The following is a 27,917-nucleotide window of genomic DNA, read 5'->3' as shown; positions in this document are numbered from 1 at the left end:
AGCACCAGCCCTGTGAAGCCATGCAAAAACCCCTCAGTTCACAAATGATCAGCAAATGCTGAATTTCTATGGTGCAGGGGACAAGGTGTAGGTATTTTAGACTTGGATGGTAGTTAAAGTCTTTGCTGTAGGCATCTATGTGCATTGAATCCCTCCCAGCCCACCAAGCAGTGCTCACCTCTCTCTGATTATAGGGGATTTAGCCTCTTGCCTGTAGTAGTTTCTGTTGCACTTAGAATGGAACTATCCTGGTTTCGGCTGGGATAGTTTATTTTCTTCCTGGTAACTGCCACAGGGCTGTATTTTGGGTTTGTGCTGAAGAGAATGTTGATAAGACAGGGATGTCTTGGTTCTTGCTGAACAGTGCTTACACAGCATCCAGGCTGTTTTTGCTTCCCTCCCTCCCCGGTCATTGAGTGGGCTGGAGTGGGGGGTGGCAGTGTATGCACAAGAAGCTGGGAGGGAACATGGCAGGACAGCTGACCCAAACTACCCCAAGGGCTGTTCCAAACCACAGGATGTCCTGCCCAGTGGGTAACCTGGCGGAGCAGGGTTTGGCCAGGAGGGGCTGATGGCTGCTCAGGCAGCAGTCAGCGGGTGGGAAGCGATTGCGTTGTGCAGCACTTGTCTCTCTGCTTTTGTTTCTCATAGTTACTATTATTATACTTCCTTCTTCTTACTGTAGTTTTATTTTAGTTATTGTTCTGATCTTATCCATGACTTATGGTTTTCTTTTCTGATTCCTCTTGCCATCTTACAGGTGTGGGGAGGGGCGTGGGTGAGTGGCTGCGTGGGGCTGGATTCACTGCTGGCTTGGCTTGAACCATGACAGCAACAAAACTAGCTTGTCCCATGCAGAGAAAGGAGCTTCAGCTGAGACAGCAGATACAAACAGAGAAAGGTCTTTTTAATGGTTTTTACAAAAATTCAGCTTCCTTGGAAATCCTTGGAATTAGTTAACCCTTTCAGTTTCATGGAAGTGTCATTAGAAGCAAGCCACGTGGCACTGGCAGGTCTAGCACTGCCTATGCCCTGTTTCCAGCAGCATGGCTTCAAGTAGGAGTTTGCTGCTGTTCTCAATGTAAGGCTGGTATAACCACGATGATAAATAGACCATCATCAGATCCTGGTCAGCAGAATGTGCAATTTCTTGTACAATTGTTTGCTTGAGTTGTAGTTCTTTCTTGTACATCTCAGAGAGCTTCAGGGCAACTTCATCTGAAATGGATTGAAAAACCAGGCACATCCACCAGAACGTTTCTGCAGTTCTCTCAAACCTCAGTTCTAGTATGTTGATCATTACAATACCTTACCTTATAGAAACTGTTACCCACATGTAGACATCTTGGTTTTTACAGCATTAATAATGCCTGAACACTAGAACTGAAAATGCTAAACAGTTTTATCAGCTTTTGAATGTATTTTATACATCTGTGATTTTGACATCAATCTCCTTTTAATTCTAGAATAAGCATTCTCAAGACCCACTGTAAAAATAGCAACTACAGGTATTCTTTCAAATAACTGAAACTTGATTTCTTGAAATAGAAGCTTCCCATTGTAGAATCACTGTTGGTTTTAGCTAATTTAAAGGATGTCCTCACATGCTGTCAGGCACTTTAGCAATCCATGAGCACCAGTAAGTGGTACTGGTAGTGAAAAATGACAGTAAAACAAAAACAACAGACCAAAACTTAAGTGTGTAATGTGAAAACTAACGTGAGCTGGGGCTGTTTGGTCTGGAGGAGACTGTGGGGGGATCTCATTAATAGTTACAAATATCTCAATGGTGGGTGTCAGGAGGCTGGGGCAGCAGTTTTCTCTGTTGTATCCAGTGACAAGACAAGGGGTGATGGGATGAAGCTGGTACACAAAAAGGTCACTTAAACATAAGGAAAAACTCTTTCAGTGTGAGGTGAGGGAGCCCTGGCCCAGGCTGCCCAGGGAGGGTGTGGAGGCTCCTGCTCTGGAGGTCTTCAAAACCCACATGGCCACGTTCCTGTGTGACCTGATCTAGGTGGGAGCTGCTTTGGCAGGAGGTTGGGCTGGATGAGCTCTAAAGGTCCCTTCCAATCCCTACCATTGTGTGATTCTATGACTCTATGAAAACTAGTATGATTACTAGTTCTGCTAGCAATACTGGTAGGGGAGTAAAATATGTTTCTGTCATTCTTAATTGTTTGGCTTGCTGAAAAATAAATTTCATATAAAAAGAGCAACTGATCTTGTGTTTCCACCTTAGCCTGAACTATCAGGAGGATTTAATCTTTCGTGGGGTAGAGAGCATCACTAAACGATTCAGTCACAAGCATTTTGACAGCAGTTGTCTTTATCATTCCTCCCTTTTGATGCTGGCAGAAGATTCCCACTAGGCTGGGTAATGAAGAAGCAGGGCTTCACAAAGGTACCACTTTGATTTCCCAAAGAAAGCAGCAGGTTTGCATGCAATCAGGCTTCTCTTGATTCAAACAGTTTTAAAACTGTGGCAATACCAGCTGGGAGGCAGTGCCTTTTGCCATCAAGTGAATGCTAAAAGGGTCGATACTAATAGAAGGCAATAACTGAACATTTCTTTAGCTGCCTTGACACTGAGATCAGAGGAAATTTTCTTTGGCTGGCTGCAAATTAACTAAGGTATAGCTAGTCCTTTGCATTCCAAGACCTCATTTTAACTGTCAGGTAATTAAGTCCAGTCAGTTAAACCTATGGCTTAACACTACCAAGTTGCAAATATGTCTCTCTCTACAAAGGATTGTTGCAGCTTGGACACTGGAAGCCTGTGACAAGCCTAGTTTCATGCTGTAATTGTTGTGTGTCAGACAATGCTTGGCAATTCACACAAGCAGTCAGCAGCAGTATGTGCAGCCAAGTGGTGCACTCATGTGTTTATTGATTAGTCAATTAGAAAGGAGACAGATACACCCTCTCTCTCTAAGGCAAGACACAGAGAAAAGGGTTTATTTTTCAGTCCTAAATTAGATGACATGATGCAACACAATTAGCTGAGATAACATCTTACTTACAGAAGTACAGTGTGGGCCATGTATGAAAGAAGGGTGCTGTGCAATTCCCAGCTCCACGGTGAAATGTTTCCAAGTCACAGATTGCTTTAGTAGTTGAAGTAAGCTTTTCCATTTTCCCTTGTATTTTTGTCTGCAAATGATGAATGTGTACCATTACTGAACATCTCAGGAACACTAGGCTGCTGTCATCTTAAACATTTCTACAAAATACACTATTTCTGATGAATATTTAGTCTTAACGTTTCTAATTCACTTTTTTTTAAACTCCAGACAGGGATCACAGCTGGAATTTATATCCAGATTTAATAGGAGATAACCTACAATTCTGAACACTGCAGATGTGACTTACTGACTCTGATTTTGTATAATCATTGTTTCCCCGTGTAGAAATGTATCAACGTGCTCTCTCATTTTGTCACCTCTCTCTGGGGTTCTCCTGTAGCAATTTGGTATTGGGGAAAAACATCAGGCTGTCCATGAACAAGTGTGGCACAGCATAAACACCTGCTTTCTTACATTATCATATTGAGATGACTTAAATTTGACTTCAGAAGATCAGTGGCAGGGGAGAAAACCAGCTCGAGCTACAACTGACAACAGATCTAGGCTGATTTAACAGCTTGCTTCAAAAAGTGGGTCATTCCATCCACTTCATGTTTTCCTGATTTCGTGCATTCCTGATGCGGACTAATATTTGCAACAAAAATGGAGTTGCAGGAGGTATCTTGAAGTCAAGAAGCTAAATTACAGATATTTCTATAAACTCGTGAGCTGGTGCAGGCTCCAAAGGAGTGAATAATAAAATCTGTCAGCAGTAGCTCTGTTCAGTACACAGTTTAACACTGGCTGAGACTTCTCTTACTCAGGAACAATAAAAAATTGGTAATCTGAACATAAAACTACATCAAGGGAAACTAAAAGAACAAAAAACCCCAAATTACTGTTTCTTTCCCTCATAGAACAAAGTTTGAAGAAAATCTGGCAGCCTTCCTGCTTATTCTAAATACTGGACTTGTTGTATCCTGTCTATACTAAAAATAGGCCTGCCATCTTTTTAATGGGCCTATGGCAGAGGGCTGTGGAAGTTATTTTTAATAAGAATTTTAAATTACAGTGTCAGGCAAAAAAACTTGCTTTGTTTCCTGTCAAACTGACAGGTGATGTTAATTTCCAGCAATGTATCCAGAAAAAGATGGGTTATATAATTATTACCTTACTCTGCTCTCTAGAGAAGGGAGTTCTGCACACAACATGCAGGTAGGCAGACTAAAAATGTAAGTGCATGTTGTGGTTTAACCCTAGCTGGTAACTAAGCACCACACAGCTGTTCACTCCCTCCCCCTACACATTGGGATTGGAAGAGTACTTGTGGGCTGAGATAAAGACAGTTTAATAAGTCAAGCAAAAGGGGTGCACACAAGCAAAGCAAAACAAGGGATCCACTCCCCACTTCCCTATGAGCAGGCAGGTGTTCAGCCATCCCCAGGACAGCCAGGCTCCATCACATGTAATGGTTACTTGGGGAGACAAATGCCATCACTCAGGATGTCCCTTCCTTCCTCCCCCAGCTGTACATGCTGAGCATGATGCCATATGGTCTGGGATATCCCTCGGGTCAGCTGGAGTCAGCCATCCCAGCTGTGTCACCTCTCAACTCCCTGTGCATCCCCAGCCCACTCGCTGGTAGTGTGGGGTGAGAGGCAGAAAAGGCCTTGGCTCTGTGTAAGCACTGCTCAGCAGTAACAAAAACACCCCTGTGTTATCAACACTGTTTTCATCACAAATCCAAAGCATAACCCTGTACCAGCTACTGTGAAGAAAAGTAACTCTACCCCAGCCAAAACCAGCTCACTGCATTGTCTGATCAAAGACTGCCACAGGCATAGGATGGCAGGTAAAGCACTGCTTTATGCTCTGTTGTTTTGCTCTAAACAGAGGGAGTATCCAGGATGAGAAAACAGAAAGCAGGTGCTGTTTTAGAATGCATTTTTTGGTATGACTCATTTGCAGAACATCATCTTCTAAAGAGAAGAGTAGAATTCTAAGGCAGACTAACACCAACTTCCACATTCACCAATCAAGACAATAAATGGTGCACGCTGGATTTACAATCACTTTGGTTTGAAGCCAAAGAGCTATGAAGAAAGTCTCAGTCTTCTGTGTATAACAAATAGTAGAGGATGATTTATTATGTTATACTTGAATGCACTTGGAATTGATTGACACTGGCTAAGATTGAAAAATGAGCATTACCATATGCTTGAAGGTCTCAAGTAATTCTGCACAGCAGTTGTCCAGTTCTTCATTGTATTTTGGAGTTGGCTTTTCAGATTTTGTGGCACTGTTATCACATGCTACCTCCAGTTTGTTGGTTTCAAATCTAAAATAGAAACACAAGGCAGAATAAACAGCTGCATATAGGTTTCCTTGGGCTGTGCAGATTTAAAGTCCACGTGATCTAATCCTGCAAAATCTCTCTTTCGTAGGCTGTTCCTGTGTGACCTACTCTAGCTGGTCCTGCTCTGGCAGGGGCAGTGGACTGGATGAGCTTTCCAGGTCCCTTCCAACCCTCGAGATTCTGGGATTCCTACATAAAAATAGTAAGAGACAAAACTGTCCATGTGAGCAATTGGGGCTGGTACCACAATCTTCAGAGGAATACAGAATTATTCTATCTTAGAGCACATGCTCTGAAGAAACAGGTGGAGGTGTTAAGATAACACCTCTTCCCACTTTACCTTGCCCCTGTGCTGGAGGTTATTCTCTTTTCATGGACAAAGTATGCCCAGGCTTCAGCTGCTCCAGTTGACAATCTGGTGCCTCACCTTCATGCACAATTTAAGGTAAGACATTTAACTGTGAATGCAGAGCAGCTCACATGCAGACACCTACCCTGTCTTGCCAACTCTCCCACAGAAGCTGTAAACTTAGACAGGAGAGAGGGAGTTGCTAGAGAGCAAAAGCAACATCTGAGGCCATTACAACAAAATATTCCTGAGATTTTATCTCCAAGACAAACCCTGTTCAGCTGTCAGGACTCTGAAGAAATTTCTTCTCAAAACCCTGTTACAGTTGTGTGTATTTTTCTTTATAGCATGAAGACAGTAGCCCTACCAAAGTGTAGAGGTTTGGGCGGTTTTTGTTGTGGGTTTTCTCTTTTAAAGCATCACTGTTACAAGTTTTTTGTCTGTATAAATCACTGATTCTTTCTTAAAATCTGCAGAACTTTTCACTTGAGTGAAATTCTGTAACATTGGCTTCAGTGTAAACATGCAAGAGAGTATGGCAACTCCCAGGAGCTGAGATCTGCAGGAGTAGATTCTAGCTTTGTAAGTATTTTAAACATCCATTATGCCTGACTATGTATGATAAACATTTTCCAGTTCTTACAAACATCATTACTTTATGAGATTATTTTAATCTTTACATTTGTTATCTGAATGTAAATAGTTTATGCAGCCAAAAAAGCACAAATGCCAAGTTTGATCTAAGATCTAGTTTATCCACTTTGACAGGTTCTTTCCCTCCATCTCCAAAAAGAACTTTCTAGTGAAGAAAACAGATTAATTTCTCATTAAAGGCAACCTTTATGCTGTCTTCACTTATCAGCATTAACGTACTTACTGCTCACTGATCTTCATGTTGACTATTTTGTTTGCTGTAGTAAATCCATTATCATTCAGTCTCTCCCATTTCATCATTAAATTATGCCAGTCTGCTGCATTATCTTTGATTTTCCTTGCACTGACAGATAAAACAGGTCTTCTTGGAGTACCATCAGCGGGGCTTTTTGCTGTATGAGAATATAAATTCAAGCCATTTAAAGCATACAGACACAAATCGGTGTGCCCTCTGGCAGCTGTTGGTGTGAAGAATTTCCTTACTTTACTGTTACATATTGATTAAAGTAAAATGGAACTTGCACTGATGGTGTTCAGTCGTGAAATGCAATTCCTTCTCTATCAGCCTTATCGACAAAAAAACCTCACAAGCACGTTCTGAGATGTGATATTGCAACTTGGACAGCAGTGGTTTTGCAGTGCTCAGTCAGTGTGCAATAGTCATATGCTAATGCAGCTCATGACAACAGGAAATCGCGGCAAGGATTACTGCAAGCGTGCAGTTCTCATGCCGACGACATCCGAATTAACCCCTGCCTACACGTGAGCCTGAAATGCTTGGGGCAAAGCTGGGTCCCACTGAAGACAGCGGGTGCTTTCCCGCTGACTGTAAAGCCCCCATTTCACACGGTGTGGGCTCCGCAAGGGAACCTGCTCTGCATTGCAAGCATCACCTCGAGGGGAGGGCTCCAGCTGTCCCGGGGAGCAGAGGGGGCTGCGAGCCCGGCTGGAATCGCCACCGTGCTGGGTTTAGCTTTTACTCACAGAGACGCTTGAAAAGTGACCCCAAGCGTGAAGCCCACACACATGGGAGCTGTCGCTCGCTTCTGGGGGGCCCCGCCGAGGCGCCCAGCACCCTTCTCGCCTACACCCACCCGTGAGAGCACCGCGCCGGGAGGCTGGCGAGGCACAGCGGACACAGCCACCTTACTGATTTATACAGGAGCCGCCAGGCCCCGGCCTCCGGCTGCTCCCGGCCGCCTCCCCCTCCCCACACCGCCCAGAGGAGCGGCCGCCGGGCCCCACGGCCCGCACTCACCCGCCATGGCGGCCGCCGCCGCCTCACGGAAGTGCGCTCACGTCCGGCCCCGCCCCGCCGAGCCGAGCCGAGCGGCGCAGCAGCTGGGGCCGCCGCCTCGGGGCCTCGGGCACGCCGCGCTCCGCGCCTGTCCCCCGCAGCCCCTCGGAGCTATGGCAGCTCCGCGCCCCTGAGGTGAGTGAGGCCGCGTCTTCGCGGAGACGGGTGGGACCTGCCTGAGGGGCCGCCCCGGCTTCCCGCTCACCTCCCCGCTCGCCGCCGGCGGGGCCTGCCGTGCTCTCCTGTTGCGGCCAGGCTGAGCGGGAGAGCCTGGGGCGGTGAGGGGGAGCGGGACGGCCCTCCCTCCTTCCCTCCTTCCTTCCCTTCTCTCCATCAGTCTGCCGGCGGCTCGCCTTGGGAGAACGCGGGGGTGAGGCTGCGCTGTGGCGTCCGGGAGGGCGAGGGGCGAGGCGGCCGTTACACGCCCGCGGAGCGGTTGGAGGGGTTTCGCCACCCGGCCCCGGCCCGGCTGGGGCGCTGGGTCCAGCTGGTAAATCCGATATAAGCTGAGCTAAAGCCAGCGGGAAGGCGACTTGGTGTTGCTGGCTGGCTGTCCGAGAGCCCGCCGCTGTGCTCTTCCTCACCTGTCAGCCGAGCTGCAACCTCCCAGGTGCTGAAAGCAGCGCGTTAGGAAGGAATAGGTTGAAACATCTGCCAGAATATAGAAATACACTTACGGGAGAAAGGTTTCCTAGGGAGACGGGGCGTCCCGAGACCGTCAGAGTAAGTAAAGCCTGGTTTCTGCAGCCCCTGCACTTGTAGACACCCCAGAGACTCCTTTTTCTGTCCCTTCCATCTCTTGTCATCTAGATTTGCCAGCTTGGTTTTATTTTTCTTTCCAAAAAACCTGTTTTCCGAGCAAAAATCGCAGCATTCAGGAGTCACGTAGAGCGGGACGTTAATCAGCGTAATTGCAACCTGTGTGCTGCTTCTGTGCCCACAGATAGGACACGTGAAAACGGCTCCTGGTTCACGGGGCTGCGAATTCGTGCCCTCTGCTTGGTAGCTGTTTGCTGTGCAAAGCTCTGGACATGTGGCAGTTGTTTAGCCTGCTCCTTAGGCTAAAAATGTGAGAAGTATTAGAAAATGAAACTGCTTTTGAGTTGTCAGGATCTAGCTGAGATCAGAGACTGTAGCTGTGGTTATATATATGAGTTTGTCCATACTCTGAAAAGATTACACTCAAACTTTCACACCAAAGAATAAAAAGCATCTGAGCTGGTGTCCCTCTGGTCCAGACGGGACACGGGCTCAGAGAAATGAGGTGACAACTTTAGTCTCCTGCAGTCAATCTGTGGCATACCCTGGCACTGAACCGTTAACCACTGCCTATCTGTTCAGCTCTGGGATTATCTCTTGCTTTGGTTGCCTCTGCTATGCAGTGTTGAGCTTTATTCCTGTTTTCTGAGACCAGAACAAATGTTTAAAAGGCTGTTTTTCAAAACACAGCCTTGAATGCAGCGTTTTAAAACTTGTTATCAACCCTTGTGAGTGGAGAAGGAAGGACTCTCTTTGCCTGGTGCTTGGTTTTGATGTGCAACATAAGGTGTTTTTCTCTGCTTTATCTGTGCTGCTGGATAAGTGCTTAGGACAAGCTGATTTGCCCTACGCAGCTGTTACGTACTTCAGAGTAACTGTGACTGACAGAGGGGAAACATGGGCATCCAGTTCCAAAATCTGCCTGAGAAAATAGATTATATCTACTGTTTGCCCTTGATTAATGAACTAGGAAAAACAGATAACAAATAACCCTAAAGCTGTTAACGAAGAGACTGCGTGTGATACACGACTGTGGGCAGGAGAACGTCGAAGGCTTTAGTCTCAAAAGCAGAGAATTGCAGTGGTTTTGAATTTATAGGCCACATGGCAATTCTATAGTCATTTGTGTATCTGTTTTAGATAGATTAAAGTTACTTAATTAGCAGTATTCTTAGTAAAGTGATAATTTCAACCTTCAGTTATATGTTTTCAGTGCAAGTGTTTTGTTACTCTGTAAACCACTGAAGATGAAACTGGTGTGTGATGGTCAGAAATTATCATTTATTAGGGGCATTTTTTTTGCTTTGTGCCATTTTCCCATCACAGAAGACTGAAATAAGATTATATATAAGTTTTAGGAAGAGGGAGAACCCTAAACTGATGCAGGTTTTTAAAACTTAATATATGACAAGAAATTATTCTCCCCAGTGTTTTCCAGGGAGGCAAAAACATGCTCTCAATCTGTCCCTTTTTAAAAGATCTTTTTAAACCTAAGTGTATATAAGCTTCCAAAATAGCCATCAGGTTGCAGAGAGTGTTGTTGTAGAGGAAAGAGTAATAATCTTCTTCTGGAGGACACAGATTTCCATAATTGCATAGTCTGTAGTGCATGACTCTGTTTTTATCAGTTGAGCTGGAAGGATAAGTGGCGGTAACTAAGAGAGAGAATGAGTTTTGAGGACTTGCAAGGTCCTTTGGCAACTGGGCAGTGTGAGATGGTTCCAGGTACAAAAGCAGCTTGGGATGATCACAAAATGTGAATTGTAGGGGTGACAAAGGGGACTTAAAACCCCCAAATATGTGAAATTCATGAGGCAGTAGCTGGGAAGTGGTGGAAGTTGAGATTAGACAGAGGAAGATTTGTATATGTGAGACTCAGGACAAAGACTGGATTTCATTTTATTAGAAAAGAAAGAAGAAAAGGCCATAAACTAGAAAAATTACTAAACTGGCAAAGCAGGGTGTCTAGAAAGGCAAATGAGACTTGAGCAGTAAGTTGTGTTTTTTTAGTTGGCTGTAGGTAGAAGAGAGTAAATGGTGAAGGGCAGGAGACGTAAAATAGATGGTGTTGAAAAAATACTGTAGAAGTGACAATGCACTGAGGCTGTGTGTTAACTTAGTAAACAACTCTGAAAGGAACTGAATGGAAAAGTAGTTTGGACACCTCAGTTAATCCTTGGGATATTGTTATGAAGAGGATGTTGTTACAGGTGATAAACACTGGAGGACAGTGGAATTAGTTTATACACTTTAGCAAGCAGTAAAAGTGATCACAGTTAACAATATCTAGTAACTTCTACTAACTTATTTATTGACAGTTCTGGTAACACAGATAAAATATGGGTCCAGTAACCAATCTTTATTCCTGCAGTCTTGTCTAACGTGGGCTTGAATGGCAATGTCAGGCAAATAATCCCTTTGGATTTAGTGGAATTGCATGCAGACAGCAACTGTTGCAGGGCCCAAAGCTGTGTGCTCAATCCTCTTGCACAATGACAGAAATACTTTGAAAATTGAGACATCAGAGCTTTGCACAGTAATGGAGGTATTAAAAAAGAACAGATTTCCTTATTAGTTTAGTTGATATCTCCAATGTATGGAGCTGCCAAACAAATGCTGTTTTCCATCTTTAGGGAAATAAAAACTAGGCACAATTGCAGCAGGAATATACAGTATAATTTTGAGCAATTAGAAGTGTAGAATTTCACTTGGCATATTTCTGTTTTTCATTTCCCTAAGGAAGTTATAACTGCTGAAGCTTAAGAAAATCTTCAGTGTTACAGCCTTGAACAACCACAGAAAACCTTGTCTTTGCAGAACCCCCAAGTTATTGTCTTGGAAAACTGCAAGTATTTTTTTGTAGGTTCTAAACCATTCTGTTAGTTTGACTTGCATATGGCAAAACAGAGTTCAAGAAGTGAAGGTTTCTTTCCTTTTCTGTGTTCTAAAGCCACCTGTGAGGAGAATAGCTACTACAAAACGTTCTTGTCAAGGGCTGTCGCTCTGCGATTAGGAAAATTACTGTGTTTAATTAATTAAAGAAACCCAACGTATGTTATGATCACAGCATCTCTTTCAGAAGATCCCAGTACATTATTACTATGATAAACTCCAACTACATGGTTTTACTTGCAAAAGGCAAGCAGGATTTTGTTTCCTTTATTCTCAGAAAGATACCAGAGTTGTCCTCTAAGTATATTTACAGTGTCACTTGTCAGCATGAAATTATTTGCGTAACCAGAAAGGAAAACATGAGCATATGGTGGGTTATTTTCTGTTTGCTGCTGATCTTTCTAAATTAAGTTGCTACCTGGATGTTTTCCTGGATCTCTCCAACTGGGGTTTCCTTCATTTTTGGATTGTCTCTTTCTTCCCACACTATTCTTTTCTGGTGGTTACCTGATTATATAGTGGATGTAGTTCCAACTGAGTTGCTTTTCTTGGTGTGGGGCATCAAGGACTTGAACATAAATATAAGCTTGACATTTTGATCTTAGAGCACTGTCTAACACGATGAATAATCTGTGTTCTCAGCACTGGGAGGACTGAGGGTAGAGTTTGCAGGTAAATGAAGAAATACTGTTCAGCGTCAGAGCACTTATGGTTCTTTTACTAGCCAGATGAGAAGAAACACTGCATTTGAACTCAACTTTGATGAGCTCACAGCTGCAAGAAGTGGTTATCCTGTGTTTAGAAATTACCATGCTTCCTTAGGTAGTGACTGAACATAAGGTATAAGCTTATTCTTAAGAAATACATTCTTCTAAGATTAACTTGTTGGTCACTAGAAGAGTTTCACTTGCTTTTTCTTTCTGGAAAACAAAACACAAGAGTTTCTGCGTCCCTGCTTGCAAACAGTGGCTTTCCTTTAACCATCTGCTCTTTCCAGAGAAGCTAATGAAGTGTCTTTTGCTTTTGTCTTTCAGATTTCTTTATGTAGTCAAGTAGATGTGTTTATTTCAGCCTTAAAATCGCTGATGCCAATGCTTGCTATGGCATCTGTGGCTTCACCAGTTATATTTAAGGAGTTTTGTCCCTTATATTATCTTCTCAATGCCATTCCTGCAAAGATCCAAAAAGGCTTTCGTTCTATTGTGGTATACCTCACAGCACTTGATACCAATGAGGACTACATTGCAGTGGGGAGCAGCATTGGAATGCTTTATCTCTACTGCAGACATCTAAATCAGATGAAAAAATACAATTTTGAGGTAAACATGAACTTTTGCCCCTTCTGCTGACGCTGAGTTGCTCAGAATTGAGCTGCAGGTTGTGTCTCGCTGACATCACGAGTTTTACCTGTGGTTTGTTTCAACAGGGCAAGTGTGAATCTATTACTTTTGTAAAGCTGTTGAGTTGTTTCGATGATCTAGTTGCTGTTGGTACAGCCTCAGGCCGCGTTGCTGTTTTTCAGCTGGTGTCTTCATTGCCTGGAAGAAACAAACAGGTAAGTCTTTGCATTAAGCTAGACTGTGGTGAGGTTTACTGGGGGGAATTCCAATGGTTATTGTTGTTATTTATAATAGTGAAAACCAGAGAGTTTTGCCTGATGAGTTACCTGTGAATATGTTTTAGACTTCATATGCTAAGCTTATAAAAGCAGTAATCTAAAGGCAAGCTTTTTATTACAACATATATGTTTACTCAAAATTGCTGTTGAGACCTTCATTTGTAGGAACTGGCTGAGCTATTTGGTGGGGGGGGGGGTTGGTTTCGTTTAAGCTTTTTTTTGTACTAAATAAAAATTAGAGTGAGCTGCCATCTCTGATGTTTCACTCAGAGTCACTGAATAGGCTTTGTGTCTCCATCCTCTCTTCCTCTCTTGTAATGCTTTGGAATTGTTCCCCAGCTTCGGAGGTTTGACGTTGCTGGTATCCACAAAAGTAGCATCACAGCTTTAGCTTGGAGTCCCAATGGAATGAAATTGTTCTCTGGAGATGACAAAGGGAAGATTGTCTACTCTGCCTTAGACTTAGACCAGGTGAGCATTTAACTATAGAGACCTTAGTTCCATTTACAGTTTTCTGAAGGAATGATTGTGTGTTGAAATGATTAGCAGTTAGTTAATTGCTTAGTGTCATGTATGGTCCACTGTGTTGGTATGGAGACACTTGGCCACGTGTGCACACACCCAGTAAGACAACCCTTGGGTAACCCTCACATCTGCCTTACCTTTTAAAAGATAATATATATCATAGAATCATAGAATGGTAGAGGGTTGAAAGGGACCTTTAGAGATCATCCAGTCCAACTTCCCTGCAGAAGCAGGGTCACCTAGATAAGATCACATAGGAACATGTCCAGGCAGGTCTTGAAGACCTCCAGAGAATGAGCCTCCACAACCCCTCTGTAAAATAGTTTTTTCTTACATTTAAGTGGAACTTTTTGTGTTCCAGCTTCCTCCCATCACCTCTTGTCCTGTTACTAGCTACTATAGAAAAAGGGATGTCCCAACCTCCTGACACCCACCATTTAGATATTTGTAACTGTTAATAAGATCTCCTCTTCTCCAGACTAAACAGCCCCAGACCAATGGCATCCTGGGGGCATCAAGAAGAGTGTGGCCAACAGGTCAAGGGAGGTTCTGCTCCCTTTCTGCTATGCCCTGATGAGGCTTCATCTGGAGTCCTGTGTCCAGTTCTGAGCTCCTCAGCTCCAGAGGGACAGGGAACTGCTGGAGAGAGGCCAGTGCAGGGCCACCAAGATGAGCAGGGCACTGGAGCATCTTTCGTACGAGGAAAGGCTGCGGGACCTGGGGCTGTTTAGTCTGGAGGAGACTGAGGGGAGGTCTTATTAACATTTACAATCCTTCTCATTTTATTGTGTTTCTGTCTCAAGTAACTCCTGTATCTTCTCTCAGCTTTCAGAAGGTGCTTTCTCTTTTGTTTGGAAAGGGTACTTCTGAACGCTGTGATGTTGCTGAGTCACTGTATTGATGAAGTTCCTTTTTTCAGAGTTGTTCATCTCGGGCTAGAGTATAGAATTAAGTAATGTTTGGATTCTACTGGGTGCCAGTAAATGGAATTTTTCCAGTGTCTTACTAATTTATACAGATCTGGGACACGATCAAAATAAATACTAAGTTGAATTTCTAAGTGGAAGAAGAGATTAAACAACAAGGCACCCTGATTTACCTATGACCACCATATCATTTGACAGAAAGGTTTACTATCTCCAAATGTAACAATTATCTCAGTATTGCATGACCTGACAGTAGAGAAGGAAGAAAACATGTCCTGGAGTTTCACCTGGTTTCAGGTGAAATGCATTAGCTAATATGCCACACAATCTAATTCCCCTTCATCTGCATCAAGGAGCTCCACATTCATGAACTGAACTTTGTGCAACGGTACTTCAGAAGCTTTTGTTTTGTTTCCTCTTTCTTGGGGTTATTAATTTATTTGAAGTGTTAGTTAGTACCTTATATTTTTAGAAACATTGACTGTTGTTACTTGCATGTATCTTTAAAAGGGTATTTGCAACTCCAGCCTTGTACTGGAAGAGCCATCTTCGATTGTCCAGTTGGACTACAACCAGAAAGTGCTGCTTGTCTCTACTTTACAACGGACTCTACTTTTTTACACAGAAGAGAGATCTGTCAAGCAAGTTGGAACACAGCCCAGAAAAAAGTAACCCTCATAAAATCTTGATGCAGGCAAATCTATGAATTGTAGCTTCTCAGAGTGGATTCCAGAGTGATCTAAGCAGTGAAATTAATACAGCAGAGCAGTCCTTTCACAGGAAGTTACAGTAGCTCTGTGTACCTGAACGTGAAACGACGATTTTGCCTACTTGGAAAGTACATGGTTGCAAATATGTTCCAACAGTTCTTTTTCAGGGCAGTATTATGCACAAATATTTGAGATGTTTTCTCATTGTTTAAACTGAAATTGCTGCCAGACTTCCTGTGCAGTCCCTCTTGGTTTACTGTGACTTTGGGTGAACAGGGATTGTAATCGGGTCCATCCAACAGGTGATGTAATATTTGGTGCAAAAAGCAAGTCAGCATCCCAGTTTTTCTTATGCATTGAAGGGAATAAAAAGGGAAAATGTATAGTAAGTGCTTAAAGTTGACTTGAAGGCGAGGAACTTCTTGTATGACTTTTTGGCATCTTCTGTTGTGTAATGTCTGTCTGGGTTATGAAGGGAGAGGGAACCCAGTCTTAGAACAGCATGACTGACTTAATCTGGAAATAGAGGAAATGGACTCATGAAGGAAGGTTTGTAATGTATCTTTCAAGGATATGAATAATAAGAGGAATACCAAGGACCATCTTAGGGACAAGAGGTTTTCTTGGGTGATAGTAATGATGGTTTTATGCCTGAGAGATGTTTGAGCAGTTGAGGTCTGTCCCGTGCTTCTTATAAGTAGAGGTTTTCAGTTTCTTAACATCAGTTTGTAGTATTTTGCTTGCTTTGTATTAAGTCTGGGAAAAGAATGTGTACATAGCAGGATCATTCAGATGGACAAATAGTCAAGGCTGTGAAGGAACAGTCATTTATGTCTAAAGCTAAGGGAAACTGTTGTTACTTGGAAGTGCTGTTCCTGTCTTGCCATGACCAAATTTGCATTTCAGGCATTTTACTGAATACTTGGATTAAATACTTTCATTTTTGATAACTTGCAGTTGTATATTTGTGCCCTTTATTTTTTAAATTGTTTCCAAATTGAGTAGATAGCTCTTTAAAATGAAGTCTTTTCCATTTTAGCACTGGCAAGTTCGGGGCGTGTTTTATACCTGGCCTGTGTAAACAGAGTGACCTCACACTGTTTGCTGCCAGACCTGGGCTTCGTCTCTGGAAGTCTGATGTTCATGGAACTGTTCAGGCCACATTCATATTGAAAGATGTATTTGCTGGAGGAATAAAGACTTTTGAACTATACCCTCGTTTGGAACCACCTGACAGAGGAAGTTACAGCTCCCCAGAGAAACACCTCGGGCTTGTTTCGTGCTTCTTCAGAGAAGGATGGGTGCTGACCTGGAATGAATACAGCATTTACCTAGTAGACACTGTGAACCAGGTAGATAAATCTTGTGGGTGCATATTTTATTTCTTTTTTTAGTTCATGCCATGCTGTGTTACTCTCTTTGGGTTATGCATTACAGTTCTGTGACTTAAATCCATATTTAAACCTGACAAAGGAGACCTAATTCTCTCCCTCTTCGAGCTGACATTGCAGTGATACACTCACAAACTACCTTGGTGTATTACACATAAAAACTAAACATATTTAAGCTTTCAGTCCAGGTTTAACATCATAATCAGTTGTGATACTTAACAAAGCATATGTAAATCTGAATTCTAGTAATTAGAGACAGAATTTTTAGGCCTATAATGTACCTGGAACTATTTATTCTTTTCCTTCTACTACAGTTGGTACCTATAGAAAACCAAGTATTACTAATTGCTTTGTTTGGCATAGTGAGGTGTTAGCTGTTTTGTCTCTTTTAAAACTGCATATGAAAGTTAATACAATATAGTATCTTTTTGTCTAAATGGTATTAAACATTTGTACTGTGGCTCTTCTCTGCCACCAGATTGTATATTGAGTAAGTTATTGCTATAATGTGGCTGCTACTTTGGACAGAGGAAATGAACAGATCTACACAATTAAACCTAGTATGAAAATGAGGTCTTATCATAATTAAGAGATACTTCCTTGTTTCTTCTATTTTCTTTCTCTTTTTATAAGATAAAAATCTTTATTCTCTAACTATATGTCAGTTAAATTCCAGGAGTGAACACTTCTGTTAAGAGCAGTTGTGTTTAAACTGTGTGTGTTAATCTGACACCAATTATTTCCTTCTGTGTTGACTTCTTACAGGCTTTGATTGGTGGCTTGGAAGGATATGGTGATATTGTGTCTGTGTCCTGTACCAACAATGAGATTTTTCTCTTAAAGGGAGATAGAGACATAATAAGAATTTCAAGTAGACCTGAAGGACTGTCATCAATAGGTTGGTATAGATTAGTAAACTGAAGTACACGCTTCATGGAATGTGATGTCTATCATACTTTTTTTAATGTTAAAAAACCCCAGCCTAACAGGCAACCCAAACCAAACCATCCTGCCCTGAACCTACCAGGTTTTGTCAAGTTACTTCTCTGTTTCTACAGATTCTGTTTAGAGATCTTGATTTTTCTGCTCATCTGAGTCTCTGCAGTGAGAGTGGATGCATTAAGACATTAATTACAGTTCTGGGTTTTCTTTGTGGGTCAGCATTATCCTAGCCAGCCATCTCTCATCAGTCACAGCTTTTGAGACCTTATTCTAAACCATGATGCTGAAGCAATCTGGATTCCTGATCATGGTTGTCTTTGTGCTGATCAGTGTCAATTACTTGCGTTGGAAATACCTGAATATGTTGCTTCTGTGCCACTTCTCATCATCCATATTCCAAAGGAAATCTCAGCTTTCCCAGCAGTGAAAATGAAAGATCTGGCAAAAACCCATAAGAATGCTCATTGGAATTCCCAAAAGAATTTGAGACATTGTTTTCTCATTGGTTGCTACCCGAGTTGAGCACCTGTGTTACTAGAACTCTTCAAAAGGGATTAATAATACTTCTTTAATGATGATGGCTGATTCTCAGTCGTAAAGATTGGAAACACCATTATCAAACGTGCTACACTCACAGAAGGATGACTTGGGCATTTTAAATACTCTTTCTTAGCTTTGTATTGGCAAAATGCTAATGAAAATGCTGTGAAGTCTCAGAGATCTTACCAGAGAACTTACGTTTTTAATTGCATATTAGTGATAGTTTGAGTCATTTAAGCAGTTGTTTACTGACAAACCTCCAGAGGGTGTTTATTGGTTTAATCAGTGGTCTATCTGGTAAATTTTCCTTTATGTTTTTGAAACACTGGATATTTGAATGAAGAAGTCTCAGGTATAGGGTAGCACTTAGGTGTGTGATACAGTTGGGTCTTCTGAGCTAAAGACCTCTCCTCTTTATCACACATTAACATAAGTTCAGAATCTTGCTGATAGAAGATTGATACAGACTGTGGGGGATGGATTTCACTAAAATGGTTTAGTATAGATACACCTACATGAAGTTTACGTTGTGTGTGTGCATATTAGTATTTGAAAGGTTGTGAACTTGGATAGGACATTTTTCCATTGCATAAAGCTTCTTTTCTCTCTATACTCTGCAAGAACTGTGCTCCTACTCACTTGGCACACTGGTATCTCTGCTTTTACCTTTCTTTTGGTCAGTTTCAGATGGGAATTCAAAATTGCCAAATCCTTTAACAGATGCAAGTCCTCAACTGCTGACCCCATTGTCAGTAGCTACACCTGGATCATCTAGCCCTTTGGTGGAAACAGATAAAAAAATGGTTACTTCCCCTTCAGTTATTGGTGATAAAAGTGACTCTGATTCTGTGGTGAAGAGCGATCTGGAAACTCCAACGCTATCGGAGATAAGTTTTGATAGAGTGGGAGACTTGAGCAATGAAGCAAGAAGAAGGGGCTGCTCTGTGGTAAGTGAATCAAGAAGCAGGAGCAGTTCAATAAATTCTGTGGACAGTGGCTCGAGCTTTATGATGTGTGCAGACCAACTGTCAGAAGCTCAGAGAGAAGGTCACCTTTCTTCCCAGCGGTTCAGTGCAATCAGCTCTGAAGATTTTGATCAAGAACTCATTGTAAAGCCAATTAAAGTGAAAAAGAAGAAAAAGAAGAAACAAGGTAAGTCTAGCAGAACTTTCCCTGCCACTGCTCATTGTTAGAACACATCACTTTGGGTGTTTCCCATCAGAGGGTGTGTGCTTGACATGCTTTGTTTCTATTGTGTTGTCATTCTCTCAAGATATTTGAGTGCCTGTGGTGGGCCATTTATTTTTAAGATGAAAGCCTGTTTTGAAAGTGATACATTGATTTGGTTTATTTTGTTTTGGTTTCTTGTTACTGGTTTATTATCTATTTGGTTCATTCTTTTAACTTTGCTTTACATAAACACACCTAAAGTTCTAATGCATGGAGTTAATGGTAGCATAGTGCACATCCTGCTTCCAGTTGTGTTGTAATTCTGTAGTACTTACCCTATTTAGAGTATTTGATGGTGTCTGTCTTGCTGTGCTTTATAGTTTGTTAAAATAATGTGAGTGCTTGATTATTCTAGTTGTTTACTCTGTTGGTGTTATAACTTTAAACTGTTTTAAGATTCTTCTGGCTTTATATGTAAGTCAAAACTTAGATTTAACTCTCTCTTTCTCCCAGTAATAACAAGATTGTGGTTTCTTACTTTGCATCAAAATGTAATAGATTTTATTAACACTATTCCCTCTCCCTTTCTTTTGTTTGGTTTGTTTTGTGAGAACAGAAAGCGGGACCAGGAAGAACCAGAGCTCTCTGGAAGGGACACCGATTTATGAGCGGCAGCTTTCTGGTGACAGTCCCCATTCGTTGAATGCAGACTCCTTTTCCATCACTTCCAGCCTAATGAGTGGCAGCATTGATCGTTTGAGTACTGGATCTCCAGACCAGGAAAGCATGTTCAGCGTGGAGTCCCATACCATCCTGCAAGAAGATAACGGTTCAGAAACTTTCAGTGTCCTACAGTCTCCTGAGTCTGTGACTGTACTCATTAATGAGGAAAATGGAGATGTACTTGATTTGCAGAAGCTTCCAAACAGTGACAGTGGCATGGGTACTTCAGCTGTTACAGATACTTTGACATCTGTGTCTCCTCTAATCCTCACAAAAGACTTGACAAACAGTGTTGATGCTGAATGTAATGGTAGTGTGGTTTCTGCAAGCGGTGAGTGCTGCCTTGGAAAGCTGAGCCAAGAGGAGGAGAAGGATTTCCCTACCTTGTGTGAAATACATGAAAACTTAGATGAAATGAAGCTGCAGGGTACTGTAAAATCTTTTGAAGAACCTGACCTTACAGACCAAATGTTTTTGGAATGTGAGAGTGTACCTGGTGTTCAGACCTCACTGACACCAAAGGAGAGTGATGAGACTGGTAGGGAAGACCAACAGCAACTCTCCCTAATACACAGCGCTCTGGCAGATGCTTCTGTGCTCCACTTTGACATCTCTAACGATGTTTGTTCAGATAACACTTCCATTTCTGGATGGAGTTTTGAAAGTGCAATCAAAGCTAAATCTGGTACTAGCACTGCTGAATGGGTAACAGACACTCATGAAAGTAAAGCTGAGAGATCTGCCTCAAGTGATGAAGAGGATATTTATGGACATGGATTGCCGTATTCGTCCTCAGAGACTAGTATGCCTGACGTTAGTGCTGGGCCTGGTTCCCAGGATGTGACCAAGACAAGCCTAGATGAAATGGTGCTGTTAAAATCTGATCAGGTATATGTTTTCAACTTAGTTAAAATACATAAGTGCAGCATTTCAAAAGAAAAAAATCATGTAATTCCTATCCTTATCGAGGAAAGCATTTTCCTTCTTGCTTGGTTGGACTAAACAAGGAAAGCATAAAGCCATGCAGCAGTATGTGGTGTAACTCCTGTGAAATGTGGTGTATCTGACTTCAGAGTCCTTGATGTGTGCTTACAAGGTGAAGAAGCTGCACAAGCTGTATTATTCCCAACCCACCAAAATGCTGTCATAAATCCATCCATTAAAGGAGCGTGAGCAGTAAAACCAGTAGCCCAAATTCTGCATGATACTGTTCCCAACTTCAGCTGACTTCATGGGAAGTGAAGAGTAATTATCTCTCATGGTTGGGCCCTGCTTAAGGATCATTTCACCTCTAAATACTCAGAATAAGGATTAATCTTTCTGTGTGCCCTAGACAGCAGTTAATACTCTTTAGAATGTTGACCTTTTCCTGTTACCTCTCTTCCATCATTATTATTTTGTGGGTGAACATTTCCAGAAATAGTAATTCTCTTACAGAATCCAGAAAAGAGGTACTCACGTGAATTGTAAAATCTGCACAGTGGCCAAAATCACTGGAAGTTTTAGCAGAAGTCTTAAGAAGGAAATACAGCTCATATAGGTTGGAACTTTTGTTTCTCTTTAAACCTGGAACAGCTTTGTATTGAGATGAACCAAATAGTTGCTGATAAAAGCTGAAGTGTGAAGTTGGTGATGTTCTGTCTAGTAACAACTGCAGCTCAAAGGGAAAGATTTACTTTCAGATCATGATGTTCTTAGACTTTGGAATGTTTAGAAAAGCTCCAGGGAAGTTTACATTGTAGGTCGTGTATGCAGTGTGTGGATTCACCTCATGCAAGCTATCAGAATTTAAGATAGCAGTCTGCAAACCAAACTGCTGCAATAAACACCTCCTGTACTGTAATACAGGGTAATGCAGTTGGATATTTAGCTGCCTCTGCACTCTTGCTGTCCACTTTGTTCATCACTTCATAGCCAGATAACTTCCTGGACTACAGACAGAGTGTACATTTTGATGTATTCATTTTTGCATCTGCCAGTTGCTTTACTGTGTGGCCTTTATTAAGAGAAGATTTTCTGCTTTTGGAAGGTAGGTGGCACTGTAGAGGGTTGATTATTTTGCTAAACCTTTGTTCCAGCAGTCTTATTTCACAGTATGGACTATCTCAGAGAACAGACAGATGTAGTTTTATTTTGCACAGGGCAAGTGTATTAACTGATTAAAGTACTTAAGAACCTGAAGTTTAGCTTTTTGTAAAGCAAAGTGTGGAATGCATCAAGAAGAGTGTGGGCAGCAGGTTGAGAGAGGTTCTTCTCCCACTATACTCTGCCCTAGTGAGGCCTCATCTAGAGTACTGTGTCCAGTTCTGGGCTCCCCAGCTCAAGAGGGACAGGGAACTGCTGGAGACAGGCCAGTGCAGGGACACCAAGATGATCAGGGGACTGGAACGTCTTCTTGATGAAGAAAGGCTGTGGGACCTGGGGCTGTTTAGTCTGGAGAAGAGGAGACTGAGGGGGGATCTTATTAACATTTATAAATATCTAAATGGTGGATGTCAGGAGGTTGGAGCAGTACTTTTTTCTGTTCTATCCAGTGACAGGACAAGGGGTGATGGGATGAAGCTGGAACACAAAAAGTTCCACTTAAACATAAGGGAAAACTCCTTCAGTGTGAGGTGAGGGAGCCCTGGCCCAGGCTGCCCAGGGAGGGTGTGGAGGCTCCTGCTCTGGAGGTCTTCAGAACCCTCCTGGACATGATCGTGTGTAACCTGATGTAGGTGGGAGCTGCTTTGGCAGGGGGGCTGGACTGGATGATCTCTAAAGGTCCTTTCCAACCCCACCATTGTGTGATTCTGTGACCTGCTGTACTTCTAAAGCCATTTTCTTGTGCAGATTGAAACCACCTGACGCTGTTCTGACTCTCCAGTTTTTAGTTTGCAGAGAGCTGGATGGGATACTCTGGCCCTGGTTACGGCATCCTCAGCCTGGTTGTCTCAGAGAAGTACATTTGGTGCCTGGACTACAGAGGCAGCCTGTACTGCAGCGCGCTGCCCGCCGCCGGCCTGCGCTGGCAGAAGTTTGAGGATGGTGTTCAGCAGGTGGCAGTTTCGCCCTCAGGTTGGTTGGTTTTTGTGTCTCTATCACATCATAAATACAAAACCTGCCAAGTTTTGTGCATTTTCTTTGTTTTCTTCTTTTTTTTTAATGTTGGCTGTTACTTAATTGGATGAAACTTTTCTCTCTGACATCAGCACTACAGATCAGTACTAATGTAATTTCCATGTAGGCTTTTTACTGTTGGGAACCTAGGGACTGGCTGACACCCCAGAAAGCTGTACTGCCATCAAACCAGACCTGGACAGGCTGGAGGGTTGGGCACAGAGAAATCTAATGAAATTCAACCAGGGCAAGTGGAGAGTGTTGCATCTGGGGAAGAACAACCCCATGTACCAGTACAGGCTGGGGAATGGACTCTTAGAGAGTAGCACGGGAGAAAGGGACCTGAGAGTCCTGGTGGGCAGCAGGATGAGCATGAGCCAGCAACATGCCCTCATGGCCAAGGAGGCCAATGGCATCCTGGGGTGGGTTAGAAGGGCTGTGGGCAGTAGGTTGAGAGATGTTCTGCTCCCCCTCTATTCTGCCCTCGTTGAAACCACATCTGGAATATTGTGTCCAGTTCTGAAGGACAGGGAGCTGCTGGAGAGAGTTCAGTGCAGGGACACAGAGATGATAGAGTGGAGCATCTCCCTTGTGATGAAAGGCTGAGGGAGCTGGGGCTCTGCAGCTTGGAGAAGAGGAAACTGAGGGATGACCTCATGAATGTTTACAAATCCATAAAGGGTAGGTGTGAGGAGAATGGAGCCAGGCTTTGCTCAGTGATGGCCAATGACAGTTCAAGGGGCAATGGGTACAAGCTGGAACACAAGAGGTTCCATAGCAACACAAGGAAGAATTCTTCAGGGTGAGGGAGCACTGGCAGGGGCTGCCCAGATGGGCTGTGGAGTCTCCTTCTCTGGAGACATTCCAACCCAGCTGGATGAGTTACTATGTGCCCTACTCTAGGTGGTGCTGCTCTGGCAAGGGGGTTGCACTGGATGAGCTTTCCAGCTCCCTTCCAGCCCTTGAGCTTCTGTGATTCTGTGATTTGAATGTATGGGGTTTGCTTCATGTCAAAGGAGCATATTGGAGTTAAGATATTTTTTAGATAACCACACAGGGTGATATGCCTACTCTTCACTACCTCTGTGTAGAATGTTCTAGAGTGAGTGGCTTTTTTTTATACATTCATGTTGCATTTTGGGAAGCTTTTCAATCTGTGATGTCCAAGTGAAAGTGAGCTTAAGAAGCAGAAGTAAAGTGATAGACAGAGAGAGGCACGAGGAGGCCTTTGTGTGTCCAAAACCTTGGGTTTTCATACAGAACTGCTTTACGATTTGCAAATGTAAAATTCTTGTTGCTGTAGATTTGCTTTTGTGTTTAGTTTGGTTTGTTGATTTTTTTTTTTATATTAAAGAAAACAACAGCTTAATTTTGGGTGCATTTGCATATGAGTTTGTTCTGTATGTTTGAAGATTATGTTGGGTTAAAATAAAACAGGTTTTGGTTCTAAACATGTGTCACTTCTGACCTTCCAAATTGTTCTAGGGCTGGTGTGAAAATCTACTTTTCTAAGTGTTTTCTTTACTTAGCCTCCTGCTTTGCCACTACTTCTCCTGTCATCTCTAAAAGCACCTGTCAATCTTGTCTTGTCTCTGTAGGGGAAAATTTGCTATCTGTTTCAAGAAGAAAGATATTCTATTATCAAATGGAGCTTTGTTATGCACAGAAAGATGCAGGAGTAGCTGTACTACATGAGGTCATAGCTTTGTCCAACTCAGTATCTTGTCCTTAGCAGGTGGTCAAAAGCAGATGCCTACAGAAAAGGGAAAAGAACAGGCTGACATGTCTGACATTTGCCCTTGGCAGTTTCAGACTGCTGGTGGCGCATTTCCTGGGCAAAAGGTTGTTTCTCTGTGTTTATTATCTCTCAATTGCAGGACGTCACGTGCTTTTTAATTGAATCCATGCACATTTCTGGCTACCAGTTTCCTGTGGATATATCAACACAAGAGCATATTAACCACAAATGTCAAAATGGAATCAAATGCTGCTTTGTAGAATTATTCAGAGGAAATTAATGTGACAATATGCAGCTCTGGTACAACCAGCATGGATGCCAATCAGCAATTAACTTTGGAATTCCATTTAGTTTTCTTTTTCTGAGCTCTTCTTGTTAATTCAAGTGAGGGGAAAAACTTCTCAAGATAGTTTTGTGTGCAGTTACACTTCCGAGCTTTGTCTGCTGATGGCCTGCTGTGTAATGAGCAGGTAATAGCACTGCCCATTGCCATGTGGGACAGCACACCTCCATGTGTTTGGCACTCAGGACTTGTGCATAAAAGTTATGATTTACTACTAGTATTTGTTAGAGGTGAAAGTGCTACAGTTACCTTCTGTTTCATGATGTACTGAGAGTGTACCAAACTGGGAGATAAGCAAGCCATGAAGTTCACTTTCTTAATCATAGAATCACAGAATGGTAGGGGTTGGAAGGGACCTTTAGAGCTCATCCAGTCCAGCCCCCCTGCAGAAGCAGGGTCACCTAGATCAGGTCACATAGGAACATGTCCAGGTGGGTCTTGAAGCCCTCCAAGGAAGGAGCCTCCACACCCCCTCTGGGCAGCCTGTGCCAGGGCTCCCTCACTGAAACACTGAAAGAGTTTTTTCTTATGTTTAAGTGGAACTTTTTGTGTTTCAGCTTCATCCCATCACCCCTTGTCCTGTTGCTAGCTACTATAGAAAAAAGTGATGTCCCAACCTCCTGACACCCACCCATTAGATATTTGTAACTGTTAATGAGATCCCCCCTCAGTCTCCTCTTCTCCAGACTAAAAAGCCCCAGGTCCCACAGCCTTTCCTCGTATGAAAGACGTTCCAGTGCCCTGATCATCTTGGTGTCCCTGCACTGGCCTCTCTCCAGCACTTCCCTGTCCCTCTGGAGCTGGGGAGCCCAGAAGTGGACACAGGACTCCAGATGAGGCCTCACCAGGGCAGAGTAGAGAGGGAGCAGAACCTCCCTTGACCTGCTGCCCACACTCTTCTTGATGCCCCCAGGCTGCCATTGGCTTCTTGCCCACGAGGGCACATTGCTGGCTCATGGTCAGTTTATTATCAATCAGGACTCCCAGGTCTCACTCAGCAGAGCTGCTCTCCAGCAGGTCACCCCCAGCCCGTAGGCTTATTTGGCCCTGACGTGGGACCTGTTTTGTTTGTTAGTTTTCAGTGTATCACTCAGGAGAAGTGAGTTGCATTTGGACATTTAAAAGTTGCACATACTCTAATGATAAATGCATTTCAGCAATTCCTGGAGCAGCTGACTACTGTTCTGGTCTTGATTTTTGGAAAAATAAGATAAGTAGTTTTAAATCTTGCAATATTTTAATGCTTCTGGTTTGCCTTTCCCCTCACATTAGTTCAGGTGTAGCTAGGGGAGGTCAGCTGGCTCTGTTACAGTAGTTGCCAAGTGATCTTATGTTCTCTCTTAACTCCTCATACAGGGGCTCTTCTCTGGAAGATTGAACAGAAGACTAACAAAGCATTTGCTTGTGGAAAAGTAACTATCAAAGGGAAACGTCACTGGTATGAGGCTTTACCTCAGGCTGTATTTGTAGCTTTAAGCGATGACACCGCCTGGATTATCAGAACAAATGGAGATCTGTATCTGCAAACAGGTACCACAATTAATTACAGGCATTCTGAATTTTGTGGGCTAAGATTATTAGAGGCCAAGTCTGTGGAATGATCACAATTTGTTTCCTCCACAGCCAGTATACAGGGAAACCTTTTTATCTTGCCGAATAGGTCGAAACAGTTGTGAGATTCTGTGTAATTAGGAACTGTAAAAGCAAGTTGATGGCCACTTGTTTTTTGTGCCAAGTGGAGTACATACACTATAGACAATTTATGACATGGGATATATGAGGTGGATGCAGATAAATGGAAAAAGATTGCAGAAAATATGGAAACAGTTTCCTTGCCTTGCAAATGGTATGATGCACTGAAACAATGCAGCCTTAAGGAATTTAGTGGAGTTTTAAGGAGGACTGTGGAAGATGATGAGGTAGTTTAGGGCTGTTCAGAAGAAACTGAGATATGTGGGGCAAAGTAGAAGCTGGATGCTTTGAAAAGCACACATTTGTTGGAAATAAGAGTTACCACTTGATAACGAAAGGATTCTGAAGTGGAACATCATAAAGTGGAAGTATGGACAAATGGTCTGTATTTTCCATGATAGAGGAAGCAAAGCCAGGGGAGGAAAGGAATGGACTGTGGAGCAGCAGTCTTTACAGCTGCCTTCTTGCTGGATGTGTATTAGACAAGAGTCAGGAAAAGGGGTAGTACAATGATGACTCTGAAGTCATGGCCTTAGTTTTCTTTGCTTCAGTGAACAGAAGAGGATGCAAGGTGTTTGGAAGGTGTTATGCAAGCTATTCAGACTGTTACAAGGACCTAGGATAAAGGGTGAAGCTCAGAGTTGGAGTGAAGGGAGAAGAGTATCAAGGACTCTTGGGTGTGTGGGCTTTGCACAGAGAGCTGAGTTGGTAAGGAAAATTGTAGAATGGTGAGGGTTGGAAAGGACCTTTAGAGCTCATCCAGTCCAACCCTCTGCCAAAGCAGCTCCCACCTAGATCAGGTCACACAGGAACATGTCCAGGTGGGTCTTGAAGCCCTCCAAGGAAGGAGCCTCCACACCCTCCCTGGGCAGCCTGTGCCAGGGCTCCCTCACTCCAACACTCAAATAGTTTTTCCCTATGTTTAAGTGGAACTTTTTGTGTTCCAGCTTCATCCCATCACCCTTTGTGCTGTCACTGGATAGAACAGAAAAAAGTGCTGCCCCAACCTCCTGACACCCACCATTGAGATATTTGTAACTATTAATGAGCTCCCCCCTCAGTCTCCTCCAGACCAAACAGCCCCAGGTCCCACAGCCTTGCCTCATAAGGAAGATTATAAATAACACA

The 27,917-nt window shown here is 42.9% G+C and overlaps 2 protein-coding genes across 8 annotated transcripts in view; one reads left to right on the top strand and one right to left on the bottom strand.

Moving 5' to 3' along the window:
* Positions 1 to 886: 886 nt before the first annotated feature.
* CINP (cyclin dependent kinase 2 interacting protein) lies at positions 887 to 7,771 on the bottom strand. 3 transcript variants are annotated; one of them, XM_061997627.1, is made up of 5 exons: positions 7,683 to 7,771; positions 6,648 to 6,816; positions 5,277 to 5,403; positions 3,024 to 3,153; positions 887 to 1,218 (listed from the first exon to the last, which is right to left on the bottom strand). In XM_061997627.1, the coding sequence occupies exons 1-5, from the start codon at positions 7,687 to 7,689 to the stop codon at positions 1,016 to 1,018; spliced, it is 636 nt and encodes a 211-aa protein (XP_061853611.1). In that variant the 5' UTR covers positions 7,690 to 7,771; the 3' UTR covers positions 887 to 1,015. The 3 variants fall into 3 exon arrangements, with proteins under 3 accessions (XP_061853611.1, XP_061853612.1, XP_061853613.1); XM_061997628.1 differs by lacking the exon at positions 7,683 to 7,771 and adding an exon at positions 7,409 to 7,498; XM_061997629.1 differs by lacking the exon at positions 7,683 to 7,771 and adding an exon at positions 7,318 to 7,342.
* The window catches only part of TECPR2 (tectonin beta-propeller repeat containing 2), a 47,637-nt gene continuing 27,468 nt past the window's right edge, over positions 7,749 to 27,917 (top strand). The window contains exons 1-11 of one of the 5 annotated variants that reach the window (XM_061997626.1): positions 7,749 to 7,856; positions 12,407 to 12,691; positions 12,799 to 12,927; positions 13,330 to 13,461; positions 14,952 to 15,109; positions 16,191 to 16,503; positions 17,308 to 17,440; positions 18,706 to 19,176; positions 19,811 to 20,805; positions 22,791 to 22,974; positions 26,454 to 26,627. In XM_061997626.1, the coding sequence (XP_061853610.1) occupies positions 12,458 to 12,691; positions 12,799 to 12,927; positions 13,330 to 13,461; positions 14,952 to 15,109; positions 16,191 to 16,503; positions 17,308 to 17,440; positions 18,706 to 19,176; positions 19,811 to 20,805; positions 22,791 to 22,974; positions 26,454 to 26,627 (2,923 nt within the window). In that variant the 5' untranslated portion in view covers positions 7,749 to 7,856; positions 12,407 to 12,457. Of the gene's footprint in view, positions 7,857 to 8,247; positions 8,445 to 12,406; positions 12,692 to 12,798; positions 12,928 to 13,329; positions 13,462 to 14,951; positions 15,110 to 16,190; positions 16,504 to 17,307; positions 17,441 to 18,705; positions 19,177 to 19,810; positions 20,806 to 22,790; positions 22,975 to 26,453; positions 26,628 to 27,917 lie in introns of those variants that run through there. The other 4 variants (XM_061997625.1, XM_061997623.1, XM_061997621.1 and 1 more) reach the window with 4 other exon arrangements.

Source organism: Colius striatus, chromosome 6 (genome assembly GCF_028858725.1).
Source record: "Colius striatus isolate bColStr4 chromosome 6, bColStr4.1.hap1, whole genome shotgun sequence".
NCBI classification, from domain to species: domain Eukaryota; kingdom Metazoa; phylum Chordata; class Aves; order Coliiformes; family Coliidae; genus Colius; species Colius striatus.
The sequence above is the reverse complement of the archived record's forward strand: the minus strand, read 5'-3'. Positions and strand labels throughout refer to the sequence as shown.